Below are 15778 nucleotides of genomic sequence, written 5' to 3'. Positions count from 1 at the left end.
TCTGAATTCACATCTTATACTCTTATACTACTCATATATATATATATATATATATATATATATATCATCTCTTTCTTTTTCTCTTGTTTCAGTCATTAGACTATGGCCATGCTGGTGTACCATCTTGAAGAATTTTAGTCGAATGAATCAACCCTAGTACTTATTATTGTCTTGTAAAACCTGGTTCTTATGCTATTGATCTCTTTCACTGAACTGCTAAGTTACAGGGACCTGAAAACATCAAATCCAGTGTCAAGCAGTGGTGGGGGACAAACACATACACAAAGACATATACATATAAATATACATATATGTACACTGGGCTGCTTTCAGTTTCTGTCTACTAAATCCACTCATAAGGCTTCGGTCAGCCTGAGGCTTATTGTAGAAGAAACTTGCCATGCAGTGGGACTTGACTTAGAACCATGTGGTTGGGGAGCAAACTTCTTACCACTCATCCATATGTGTGTGCATGTAATGGAAGTCAGTTATTATGATCACTTTCAAATATAGACCTTTTATGTAACAATTATGAGATAATAACTTTAAGCAGAGGGTATAACAATGTTGTACAGATGCTTGGTACCCATCAGTTTTAAAAATCAGTTGATAACATTAAATACACAACTTAAATAAACAGCTTTGACAATGCATGTAAGTATGTATATTTACTTATATAGTGATTACATTGACTACCTTACTGTCTATTTTTAAGTCATTGTGTGTCATTTTAGGAAAATTTAGAGTGACAAAGTAGAGTCACTTTCAGAAATAATGATTTCATGTAACTTTATTAACAAGTTATTGTTGATAATGATGATGACAATGAGCAGGAAGAAGGTGGCAATAACTGCAATTGTGTTAATGTTAATGATGAGGAAGACAATGACAACGGTGTGCTTAATTGTGTGTCTCAAGTCGTTCCTGTCATAACTATCCCACCTTTATAGGGTACAGTGTATTACACTATCCAAGGAACCCCTTCCCTATTTCACATGGTAGGCTGTCAGTTCAGAGAGATTCTACAACTATTTCTAGCGAGTTGAGTGGTGACATAGAGGCTCTCGTTGTTGATGTTGTTGTGTTATTGTCTGCTCTTCACTAATGATTTTCTATAAAACAGAAATGCTTATAGACAAGTCCACAGAGATATCAATCTAGTAAATCCAATCATTAATGGAATTATTTATATAAGGCTTATTTATTGAGTTGATGCAAAGATAATCCATGTACATTGGTATGTAAGTGTGTGTATGAATGAATGTGTTTTGTGAATACTAGATCTTTTGCGTGTGAGCGCACGCACACACACACACATGTATGTGAGAATGTATGTAAACATATATAATTATATACCATCATCATATAACGTCCGTTTTCCATGCTGGCATGGGGTTGATGATTTGACTGGAGACTAGCAAGCCAGGAGGCCACACCAGGCTCCATCTGATCTGGCAATGTTTCTACAGCTGGATGTAGAAACATCTGAGAGTGTAGTGGGTGCTTTTTATGTGCCACCAGCATGGGAGCTAGTCAAGCAGCACTGGCATCAGCCATGTTCAGATGGTGCTTTTTATGTGCCACCAGCACAGGAGCCAGTCTGGGCAGTGGGGCTGGCATCGATTACATTCAGATGGTGCTTTTTTATGTGCCACCGTCGCAAGGAGCCAGTCAGGCAGCTCTGGCAGTGACCCACACATGAATGAATGGTGCTTATCGCTTGCCACCAGCACTGGTAATGGCCACAATTACAATTTCCATTTGATTGTGATTTGATTTAATTTTGATTTACTTAACTCAAGCTTGTTTTCCCTGCATAAGTTCACCATAAAGCATTTTTTGAGGAATACACTCATCATCCATATGGATGAGATGGTTTGTTCATTGTAGTTGATTCCTAATAAGCGTAGTTTGGATTGACATGATTCTATCTTCAGCAAGAACCTCAATGTCAAGAATGAGTGAGGACCTACTTATTTTGAGTATGTGGTGGAGACATTTCTAGTGAAATATTTTCAACATTTTTACTTGACGCATGTATATTGTCCAAATTTCAGAAGAATACAACAATGCAGAAAAAATAAATGAGATGTATACATAGTCTCAGTGTCAGCTTTAATATGGCATTGTGACTAGACATTAGTTTCAAGGCTGCCAAAGGCTTTTGCTGCCCTTTGAATATGAGAAATGATTTTTGCATTTAGGTTTCCATCAACATGCCCAATGTTATCCAGATATTCAAAAGAAGTCACCACTTTAATCATTGCAACCTTATATATATATTTATTTTTTTACTAAGCAGATTTTCTACAGCTGGATGTGCTTCCAATAACTAACTTCATCCGTTTTCAAGTGAGGCAATGTTTACCTGTTTCCTATCTTCTGTTTTCTCATAGAAGATTGGGAATGAAGGACACTGCTTGCATGACTAAGATATTTGACATTTGTTTATGACTATTATGTGATGTCAAGGCAAGGAGACAGTAACAGACACACAAACATACATGCACGCACACACACACACTATACACATAATATGTGTATATATAAAACATTTTCATAAGATATATATTATATAACTAAGAATAGTCTATCTATCTGGCACTCACTACACTCTTGGAATGGTTGGCATTAAGAAGAGCCTCCAGCCATAGTAGTTTGGCAAAAGAGACTGATAGAATAAGCACCAAGCTTTAAAAAAGATAAATACTAGGGTTGATTCGTTCAACTAAAAAAATTCAAGCCAGTGCTCCAGCATGACCACAGTCTAACAAGTGAAACAAATAAAAGAAGAAAGAAGGTATATGTTATATTATTTTATATTACATAAATATAATGTAATATAGGATTCTGACAGACTGTTTCAGTATTTCTAGCTAATGAAGCAGAGCCTATGATCTGAGAATGTCATTTACAGCCAAATTGTGCTTTCATACATTGTCTATGGCGATAATTATCTCCTGAGACTATTTTCATTATGAAAGGTTTTTCCATGTCCACTTATTCACACATATTTCATTCACCTCTACTTTGTATGCCTCCAGTTTATAATGCATTTCCCCATATATATATATATATGTATATATATATATATATATATATATATATATATATATATATATATATATATATACACACACACACATATATACACATATACATATCTCTCTCTCTCTCTCTCTCTCTCTCTCTCTATATATATATATATATATATATATATATATATATATATATATACACATACACACACACACACATATATTGAATAATAAAACATATACACATGCATACATACACACATGCACATGCTCACAGACACATATATACATGACTCTTTCTTCTTCATATAGTCATTCATATCCCAATTAATATAATTATATAATCTGAAAACTAGGGATGAGAGACAGATCTGGAGTAAAGCAGCTATGTTATTGATGAAGCCACAGATGATAACAAAAGGACTTTGATGAATCTAATATATTGATTGACCAAACAATTAATCAAAAAATCGATTAGACAATTGTTTAAATGGTTTACTAATTGTCTAATAACAACAAAAGAAATGAAATAGACCCGGTGCAGGTGTTTCTTATTGGCATAATGACCCTGCCAAGATACAACAAAGACTTTTTAAATTTTCTTTTGATATTTGCTGCTGCACTTGTTTCTGATGTGATTTTACTTAGTTCATATTTTTCATTGACATTAATATTAGTAAATTTAACAGTGAAAGAAAGTAAAATATAGGAAAACAATTGTTTAAAAACAAAATACAGACATTTGTAAGATAAATGATACATTCAAAACCATAACACTCAACTACTGTAACAACATAATGTGAATACTCAGCACTGTATTCATTTATTTTAACTAGTTTGATTCACTGGACTTCACCTCTTGTGACAGCACAACCCTCAAGGGTTTTAGTCAATAAAATTGGCTCCAGAACTTATTTCAATCAGTATTTTTTTATCAAATAGCTAAGTTAACATTTTTGACCTCTACCAAACCCCAATTTCTGATGCTAGTTTACACACACACACACACACACACACACAGACACACACACACACACATGCATGCATGCATGCACACACACACATTCTGCCTATCAAATTCCTTCTCAAGGTATTAGTCAACCAGGGCTTGTGACATTTGTTCAAGATCCTAAGCAATAGGAGCAAGCTTGAAACAACATGGTTATGAAGTGATTTCATAAGTACAGATCTATGCTTGTACCTTTGAAGAGGGAGATATGGCTGCTATCTTAAACAGGCTGAGTGATTGCTGAGAGGTTCCCTTGTTGGCTTGTGATATTTTAGTAGTTTAATGAGGTGGGTAAGGAGTAAGAAAAAAAATTAATACAAACTTGGGTATTTGATAATTATTTTCCTTTATCTATCCTGGTGGATTGAAGCATAAAGCCAGTCTCAGTGAGATTTTTACTCAAACTCACTATAACATATCATACATGACAAAAGTATTAGGTCGTTGGTGATAGCATTTGAGTAAGTAATGAATCTGTTTGAGTGAAGGATCAACAAGGGAGCCTCTAAATTGTTAGAGTAGAGTTGTTGGTCAATAACTTCTCTCTCTCAGATCACACCATGGTATCTTTGCACAGAAAGGACATGTTGGCTAATGTAGTTGTTAGATACAATAAGTTTGGGTATAAGATGGGAGAACCACAGCTGGAATGCTTTTAGTCAGAGTTTTCCTCAATCAAAATATGGATTTATACACACACATACACATTTACACACACACACACATATGCATCAATTTAAAATATTACATCAATTTAAGATCATACATTTTGTTGTCTTTGGAAATAAGACATTTCGTAAATTAAGATTTACCTGACCTGCAATTCTTCAATGGACACCCAACAATCTTTGGGGAAATCTTGCAACATGGGCACGAGGAACTGCAGGCAACCGTTCCAGTGACCAAGCAGGAACATCAGGCATATCAAGTTAAATATTCGCATAAACTTGCCAGCCAGCGCTAAGAACTGAAATTACAAAAGAAATAAAATTATTTTTCAGTAGTGATTTTTGTCAAATTACACTGTGTCTCCAGAAATAAAGAAGAGAAATAAATGTAAAAAAAAAAAAGTAATAAAGATCTGCCAAAATAACACTATAATAGCAAAATAGGAGAGAACAAACCATTATATTCTAAGACATGCTGGAATAAGAAAATAAACAGGCTATTCATGCAGTTTGGTAATTGACTATATTATAGGATATTTATGGAAAGTGTGTCTATGTATGTTTGTGTGCATGTATGTATATGTGTGTTTGTGTGCATATATGGATATACATATCATGTGTGTCTATGTATATGTGTGTGTATGTATACACATATGCACACTTATATGTACATATAACTGCATGGTTAGGGAAACTACAATTCAGGAAAGAACTCAGTACATTTGGAATGAAGAGAGTATTTATTTTTATAAGAATAACTGCACTTTGCACACACATATACAGGTGTGTGGTACTTAGACTCACATAAACCTTATAAAGCACATCTTAATTCATCTCATCAAGTCATATGCTCTACAACTAATCGAAAATAAGTTGGGTCTGTGACAAATGCATTTATTAACTTTTTAGTAAACTTCTTGGACCCAGAAATGTTTCTGTGACTATTCTTCTCTTCCTTATCATCAATAATAGTTGGCCATGAGGAATGGAACACAAATGAATATATAACCAACAAAATCCTAACTGATAAGATACTGAAATATCTTCACTTTGCTCTGCTGAGAGGTTAGACAACTTCAGATTCCTTAGAATAGTTTATATATTAACTTGTCACACATGAGCATATAAATATCTTGTTATCTTTAACATTAATTTTGTAATCAAATTCATGTAGTTAAGAAATAATCGACACATTAAACTAAAAGTTTTTGATTCCAGTTATAAGATATGAATCTTATTGACATCATATATATATATATATATATATATATATATATATATATACGATATCCTCTAGAGGATTTTGTTATAAGTTATTTAACATACTGGTATTTGTCTATGTAAGTCAAATACATGCCACTGACCAATTATTTCTCTTAGATCATTTTGTTGAAATGCTAGGCTATTACTGTTTTCTACTTTGTCTTGCATAAGCCTAAGTCCTTTGGCTGCTGGAAATATGGTGGGACAATTGTCTTGCTGATGAAGTCTGTTGAGCCAGAGACATGTGTCCACAACTGTCCTCTCTCTAAAGCCTGTCCCTTTCCTTAATGACGTTAATTATGGGGGATTTTTAATTTTTAATCTTAAGATTTTCTCCCCTTTTCAAGTGGAGCTGGTCATAATTACCCTTTGGTAATTATGATACGTCCTCTAATGAGAGAAATGATTTTAAAAAATCATAAATTTTTCCTGTAAGCATTTTAACATATTGGTATTTGTCTGCGGAATATGGCCAGTATAGATCTGAGAAGACCATAGTTTAAATGAAGACTCAATATGTAATTATGTAAAGTAAATGATTTATTGTGATACTAAGAGGTGCTACACACACATACACACTTGTGCACATGCACACATACACACACCTGTGTGCATGCACACACACACACACACACACACACACACGCCTAAATGGATATGTATACATGTATTTACACATCTTTGAAAACATACATGCATCCATCTATATATGCATGTGTGTGTGTAAGATTCCCCTCTTACAGTCATATAAGTGATATGGAAGCCTCTAGTGCAAATTGCAGATTAATGAAATACCTCAAAATCAGAAGCCATATCACTTGTAATTAAAAATTTTCATTCATATATATAGCACATGTGGACTGATAGAAAGCGTAGCTTAATGCAAAGATCATAAACTATATATATGTACAAGTGTACTTGTGCATTCTATAAACGTGTGTGTATGTGTGCGTGTTTGTGATTGTATGTGTGTGTGTTTTGTGTGTATATGTATGTATGTATTAGTTTATATATTTGCATGAATAGATGTATATGAGAGAATATGAGTTGTAGTTACAAAAGATAAAATGATATAAAACATATCTAAATGAATTTAGACTCAAAACTGGTCGTTTTGAAATGCCTTTTCAAATGAAAATAAATATAAAGTTACATATTGCTATTCTTAACTGCACATAATTGTATGCACACACACACATGCAAATACACTCACACACTAACGCGCACACACACACATACGCATACATGTATATGCATGTGTATATATATATATATATATATATATATATATATATATATAATGTGTGTGTGTGTGTGTGTATAAGTGTGTGTATTTGTATGTGTAGACATACATATACACCCAGATATATTCAAGCAGATACACACACATGCAAATATTTTGTTAATGCATTAATGCAAAATACAAACTTGCTCAGTACATCCTTTTGGTGGAAATGTGAATAATTTAAAATAACACTGGAACATTAATCTACTGGCATGTTTCACATATCTTACAATAAAGCTAAACTCAATCATCAGTAGAAAATGAGAAATGCACACACACACATATACATATACACACATAAAGTGTAACATTATCTATATCTATATGTATATATATATGTGTGTGTGTGTATGTGTATGCATAGATGTATATATATGTTTGTATGTATATATATGTATGTGTATATGTATAAATACACACTTACTCACACACATGTACATATAAACATACATATATACACCTGTTTTTCATACACCTATCTTTGTCTTTTGTTTTACTATAAATTTCAACGATATATATATATATATATATATATATATATATATATATATATATATATATAGCTAGCCAGATAGTTAGGTAGATAATATATTAAATTGTTCAGTCACTTGAGTGTAACATTCTGTACCTTTTGAGACTTGAAGTATCCTAGAATGTGAATCTTGAATAGTGACCAAAATGGTTTTTAAATACATCCCAGCTGCTTATTGAGTACTATCTTCCTCTTTCATATACAAATTGTAAGAGTTTGAGATCATCATCATCATCATCATCATCGTTTAACGTCCGCCTTCCATGCTAGTATGGGTTGGACGATTTGACTGAGGACTTATGAAACCGGATGGCAACACCAGGCTCCAATCTAATTTGGCAGAGTTTCTACAGCTGGATGCCCTTCCTAACGCCAACCACTCAGAGAGTGTAGTGGGTGCTTTTACGTGTCACCCGCACGAAAACGGCCACGCTCGAAATGGTGTCTTTCATGTGCCACCCGCACAAGAGCCAGTCCAGGGGCACTGGCAACGATCTCGCTCGAAAACCCTACAAAGGCCAGTCAGGCGGTATATATATATACCGCCTGACTGACATACATATTTATATATATATATATATAAAGAGAGAGATAGATACATTGATATGCAAACATACATGTCTATACATATATTTGCATACATTTGTTCCATGCTAGAATGGATAAAATATTATTCTTTTAAAAAAAGATAGTTGCATAAATATGAGCATTTTTTTTTTCTATTTGATATATATTTTTCATATTCTTAGCTTAAACAATTAATGAGTGTTGAGGTTTGTCAACAAGCTAACAACTATTGTTGCTGAGGCAGAGTTAAATGTCTTCACAATGGGTGGAATGGATGTAGCAAGCTTTGAATGATGGTCAGAAATGCAAGTATGTAATTTTAAACTAACAATAGGAAATAAATGGAAAGGAATGCAATATGAACAAAAAATAAAAGAAAAAATTGAAACAAGTTCCAATAAATATCGCATCCAGCAAGACACTTCCATATCTCCAACTTATTTTGAAAGTGAAAAAGTGAGTCACAAAAGAATTGAGTTGACAGCAAAGATTTTCAATGAGATTTCACCATTTCACAATATCACAGTGAAATTGTATGATAATATTGTTAGCTGATGGTGGTATACACTTCAACACTAAATGTTAGTAGTCAACAATATTTTCCCTCATCAACCGTAAGCTTATATATGTATATATATATACATATATATATATATATACATATATATATATATATTAGGGGCTACTGAAAAGTTCCTGGCTTTAAGGGTATTGTGAAAGGCCTGGTTGGAGGCCCAACCTTCCAAGTTCTTTTACAGAGCTTAAAAAACTGAAAGACTGCTGCATCTCCAATAAGTGTGTGAATCTTAGAGGGGAATATGTTTGATAAAATCATAATTAACTGATGCTTCTTTATTTTCTTTTAAGCAAAACCAGGAACTTTTCAGCATCTTCATGTACATATATATATATATATATATATATATACATATATATATATATATATATATATATATATATATATATATGTATATGTGTATATATATATGTATATGTGTATATATATATGTATATGTGTATACATATATGTATATGTGTATATATATATATGTATATATATATATGTGTGTACATATATATATGTATATATATATATATATGTACATATATGTATGTGTATATGTATATATGTGTGTATACATGTATATATATATGTCCATATATATGTGTGTGTGTGTAATTAATATATGTATATAATATATACATATATATATATTCACATTTTATTTATATGTACACACACACACACACACACACACACACACACACACACACACACACACACACACACATATATATATATAAATAAATATAATACATATATATATATATATAAATAAATATAATACACATATATATATATGTATATATACATAATGCAGATGAAATTTTGAAATAGAAAGTATTTATACATAAAATATTATCCAAAATATCAAACATAAAAAATATGCTAATACTACAATTCTTAGATAATATCTAAAATAGATATAAATGTATTATTATTGTTGTTATTATTATTATTATTATTACTATTACTGATATTTTATTATTTTTGTTTATCTAATTATTCTTACTTTTTTTCTCCGAGTGTTTCCGTTGTTCTTGTCCTGACAAATGTTTGCAAGCTGTCAATAATAACAATCAAAACATCTATACCTAGCTACACCAATAATACTTTAAAAAATATAAGGATGTACAATATAGATATATATATATACATATACATATATATGCATATAATATATATGTATGTATTGATTTATTTAGTGAATAAATATAGGAAATATATGTAGCAGATTACATTTATATGTTAAACAAATTAGCATAGTCTGGAATGAATAAAACTTTAACCTTCCTTTTACTTTCCTTGATGCATTTTTAAACTCAACAATTCCTCTCACATTGAGAGGTAGACACACACAGAATCATACACACATTCACAAATGCATGTCCACACCTGTTCATACAGGTGCCCTGCACATATCTGCATATATTAGTATATTAACATATAAAGTATACATTCATATGTACATATATACATTGAAGAATATGTAAAGACACACATACACACACATGTGTATGAATATGAAAATTAGTACATATTCAATTGAAAATTAATTGAACAAAATTATCTTGATTTATTAAGTTGTATATAAATATGACAGAATTGTAGACACTCAATTTTATAAAAATATTTATAAAAGTTACAATACATAGCAACATATATATTTATCGTCATATATCATACAAACAAAAAGGCATTCTTCATACCTCCACCATTCTCTTCACTCTCATTCTTTTTCTTTCTTACTATACACTCTCTTTTTATATATTTTATTCTCTCAATCTTCCTTTCTCTGTATGTACATATATATGATGTATGTATATATGTAGGTGTATTTATGTGTGTAGATATGTACATATATATATATATATATATATATATATATATATATATATGTACACATGTATGTGTGCATGAAGGTGTCCCTTGAGATTTATTTGAATTCTCAAAATCGAGCATAGTTTCTGACAGACTCATAAGTCGTCTTTGAATCAAAATAGTTCCATGAATTTGTGAAGATGTTGGTATAAGTTCAAAACATTTTCTATCAACACAATTTTATTCACAAGGTTTGAGTTCACCAGATATAGCATCAGGGACCTCATGATTGAAAAGCAAACCTTTCACCTATTTAGACATGCCTAAGTCTATCTATCTATCTATCTATCTATCTATCTATCTATCTATCTATCTACCTGTCTGTCTGTCTGTCTGTCTATGCTTATATATATTCATGTCATGTATATATATACTTGCATATATGTTGTTGTGTGCTTATGTATATGTGTGTGTATGTATGTGTGTGTATGTGTATATATATATATATATATATATATATATATTTATATATACATACATACAAACATATATATATATTTCCTCTATCTTTTATATTTTACTTGTTTTAACTATTAGACTGGGGCCATGCTGGGACACCACCTTGAAGAATTTTAGCCAAAAGAATTGACCCTAGAGTTTGTTGCTATTTAAGCCTGCTACTTATTCTATCTCTCTTTTGCTAAACCTCTATGTTACAGAGATGTAAACATACCATAACTGGTTGTCAAGCAGTGGTGGGAGACAAACACAGACACAAAAATACCTCCCACCATATATATATTACAATCATCACTAAATGTGACTAAGGCTTCTGAGACTCCTACATTGCTAGAAATAGGAGTGAAATACTCCTTGTGCTGAAGGAAGAGTGCAAATGTATACACAAATGCTGAGAGGGAAGAAACCTCTCTATGATTGAATCGAGAATCTCTCAAACTAGGTGTCAAGTTTCATGTATTTCTGGGGAGGTTTCTTCCTCTGTCACGAGGATGTTTTGTTCCCTGTCAGCATGTGTATACATTTGTGCTCTTCCTACAGCACAAGGAGTATTTTACTCCTATTTCTAGCAATGTATGTGTTTCAGCACTCTTAGTTACATTTAGTGATGACTGAATTTTTCCTTTATGGTATTGTATTCTGCGCAACTGTTTATATTAATTCTATATATATATATGACAGACTTCTCTCAGTTTCTGTCTACCAAATCTACTCATGAGGCTTTGGTTGGCCCAAGGCTATAGTAGAAAACACCTGCCCAAGGTGCCATGCTGTGGAACCTTAACCCTGAATCATGTGGTTGGAAAGATAGATACATGTACATATATATATATATATATATATATATATATATATATATGTATATATATACATACATACATAATGGTTATGCATATATACACATATAACCATGTATATACCAATGTATGTATGCATATATGTTCTTTGGGACTTTATATTTATTTGGGAACAATAACATTTCTTGGTTTCAAGGAAGTTTCCTTCTAGATGAAACAGTTTAGATCCTAGTAGTTGCTATCAACATTTTTCTATTGCTGGTAGAAGAATTATGGAGGTCAATGAAGTGCTTATACCTCATCTGTTATCACTAGGATTTATGAGGCCTGATCAAAAAGTATTGGAACTCTTGCCATGGTAACAGGTCTAAAGTATGCAGAGTCAAGCCACTTGGCACGGATTGACCTTGTAAGCTGTCATGCACACACATTAAGTTATAACACTCTAGCTCACTTCCATTATTTGTAACAATGCTTAGAAGTAAAACCACACCACAGCAATTCCATCAGTGACTATACCAGAGAAAATTGAGCAGAGAATCTGCATCAACAAGATTTCAAGACATCAAAAAAATTTTAAGGGATTTCAAGAAATTTCAAGAGATTTCAAGAGCAGAAAATCTACAACAAAATTTCAAGAAGTCAAGGGAATCAAACAGAATGAGATGAGGCAGTTGCTTGCTATCCCAAAAAAGGAGTTCCAGGAATGCTCCCATCAATGGAATTGTCATTGGATAAAGTTTATGGCTTCAGAAGAGGACCACTTTGAAGGAGACTAAATGCCAAATTGACACGTATTGTAGTTTACTTTTCACAGCATCAGTCCTGATACTTTTTGATCAGACCTCGTAAATATTCCCCTCACCTGACCACCTGACTTTCTAAGTAATCAGGAAATGGCTTGGACATGCTGTCTGGAGTTAGTTTGTTACTAGAGTATGATATTTATGTAATGAGCTTTTTTTTCTTTTATATAACTTCTGCTATTTATATAACTTCTGTGATAATTTATAGATAAATTTATAAATAAGTTGCTGAGTTTTCAAGCACTGATTTGTATCTAAGTTCATTTTCAATTGTGTATTATAATCTATTTTAATAGTTTGTCTTTTTTATGGGTTAGGTCACCTAGTAAGAATGCTTGATACTTTATATCAAATGTAATAGTTTGAGTTATATGAAATTAATCCCTGCAAGTTTGTAAATGAATTTATAAATTTAATTGGTTTTCTGTTATCATTTTTCAAATTTCTTGTTGCATGTGAGGATTTTAAGTATTTTTATAGTCAATCAGCCACCGACAAACAAACCACTCTGATACTGGCTAACACAGTCCAGTATCACACTAAAATTCTTCATGGTTACAACTGAAGTGTGTGTGTGTGAGTGTGTGTGTGTGTGTGTGTGTGTATAGACATGTGTGAGTGTGTGTGGTTAAAAGAGAGAAAGAGAGATTGCAAGATGTTTAAGAATGGAATTCATATAAGTTTAAAAGGCTGTGATTATTTGGAGAGAAAATGAAAATTAAAATGCTTGCATTTAACACATTTGTTGGTCATACTTGCCTGTCAATAATAGTCAATATTAATATTAGTTTACGTCTATATTTCAGTATATAAGTTAAGTAATATTTAATGTGGAATAAACTGTTTGTAATTGGAATAGAGTATATGTTAGCGGAATACATTTACCTATATTTTATATTTATGTACTTTTAGACTTCATAGTTGCAGTTTTGTTTAGGGATTAAGTATATTTCTATTTTGAATAATGTTGTACTAATGTCTAAGGATGAATATAATGATGGGGTTATTTAAGGGTGAATTCTATGAAATAAATCTTTGATATATTGAATATATGATTATATGCACTTCTTCATGTAAATATGCAATATATATGTTTTTCTGAATGAGGCTCTTTATTTGATATTTATATCTGTCACGTGGATTTTATTAACAATATAAAATTAAAATAAATTTAAAAAATTGGAGTCATGACAACCACAATGATAAAAAAAAATGTATAATAAAAATGTATCCAAATAATACTGCTAGAATTATTTCATAATTTTTTTTCATAAATATCAAAGCCTATTTTGCAATCATATTTTGAAATTAAAATCTTTAACATAATGGAATAATATTTCATTTTTGGATTTGGTTTGCAAGATTTTTTATGTGATTTCGTGGGTTGAAGCATATTCTGCTGTGTCTGGGGAGAGTCATTTTCTTATCGTGCCTTAAAATTTAACACACTCACCGTTAAAATTTCCACTTATTATTTTTATTTTCCTAAAATTTTCGTTGCGTCTTGCAACCTTTTCAATAGTCTTGACTATTGAAAAGGTTGCAAGACGCAACGAGAATTTTAGGAAAATAAAAATAATAAGTGGAAATTTTAACGGTGAGTGTGTTAAATTTTAAGGCACGATAAGAAAATGACTCTCCCCAGACACAACAGAATAATGGAATAAATTTGAAAGTTATGCTTTCAATAACCTGAACTATGTGACAAAACTGAAACCATAATCAAAATATTTAACGTGCTGAAACAATTTTGAGTATTAGGCATTAAACAATTTTAAGTATGGAAAGGAGTCAGAAATATAATTGAAACTTTTAAAACAATAAAACAAGTTCATGTGTTACACCTTAAACAATCTTAGCTGTAGATTGAAATTGAAGGTATAATCAAAATTTCTAACAGTTTGGAACTAGTTCAAGTGTTACACTTTCAACAAACCTAACTAAAAAAAATGAATAAAAGACAGTTGAAATTATTAACATAATGAAAAAATGTTATGAAGAACTATTAATTTATGCATCATAATAGAAACAAGAGCACTTTTAAAATGTAGAATTTTCATAGATCCTGCTAGTTATTATTTGAGAAGACACAATAGTTTCTATTTTTGAAAAATAAATTAAGTACAACTTAGAAAAAATAAAAATTTCTGGCAAGTGACTTCATCTGAGATTGTTTGTTGAAGTTGAAGCAACTACATCATGAAAAGGGTATTTAATTAAACATAAACTGTTAAAATCACTTTAAATTTAATTTATTTCATGAGGTGTCAAACTTTCAATCACACAACTGTGACCTGGTCACTGACATCAGTTCAAAAGTTAATCAATGTCATTTAAAAATGCCATAATATTTAAACATCTTAGTATTGATATTGTTTACAATGTGCCTCTCTCTGTATTTGTAAGAGATCTGTCAATATCATTACAGAAGTGGTTCTGCATCATTCCAGTTGTACTAATTACAAATGGAATCATAGATATGTTTCTCAATTGCCATAATGTGTTAAATTCACTCATTAAATTTGTATTCATCTTCTTCATCAGCATCATCATTTAACATCTGTTTTCTATGGGTTTTCATGGGTTGGACAGTTTGACATGAAGCTGGCCAGCCAGGGAGTATCAAGGTCCCAACTAACTGTTGTGACATGGTCTCCACAGCTGGATACCCTTCCAAATGCCAGCCACTTTACAGAGTGTTCTGGGTGCTTTTTACATGCCACCAGAACAGATGTGTTTATACAGCACTGGCTTGAGTGCATTTTATGTAGCACTGGCACATGAGGACAAGCATGCATGTATGGATGACAGTGATCATTTACTTAGCTTGACGTGTCTTCTCAAGTACAGTAAATCACCACAACTCCTGGTCCCTTGTCATTTCCTCAGTGAGGCCCAGCATTCAAAGATA

The 15778-nt window shown here is 31.7% G+C and overlaps 1 protein-coding gene across 26 annotated transcripts in view; it reads right to left on the bottom strand.

The window, feature by feature from the left end:
* LOC106874330 (uncharacterized) overlaps window positions 1-15778 on the bottom strand; it is a 902231-nt gene that overhangs the window by 31654 nt on the left and 854799 nt on the right. For 14 of the 26 annotated variants that reach the window (XM_089347949.1, XM_089347937.1, XM_089347935.1 and 11 more), the window contains one exon: window positions 4865-5014. In XM_089347949.1, coding sequence (XP_089204075.1) covers window positions 4865-5014 — 150 coding nt within the window. Of the gene's footprint in view, window positions 1-4864; window positions 5015-9936; window positions 9988-15778 lie in introns of all 26 variants that reach the window. The other 12 variants (XM_089347933.1, XM_089347934.1, XM_089347942.1 and 9 more) reach the window with 1 other exon arrangement.

This window comes from Octopus bimaculoides, chromosome 2, assembly GCF_046866305.1.
Source record: "Octopus bimaculoides isolate indiv1 chromosome 2, ASM4686630v1, whole genome shotgun sequence".
NCBI classification, from domain to species: Eukaryota; Metazoa; Mollusca; class Cephalopoda; order Octopoda; family Octopodidae; genus Octopus; species Octopus bimaculoides.
Note: the sequence above shows the minus strand (reverse complement) of the source record. Positions and strands in the feature narration are given on the sequence as shown.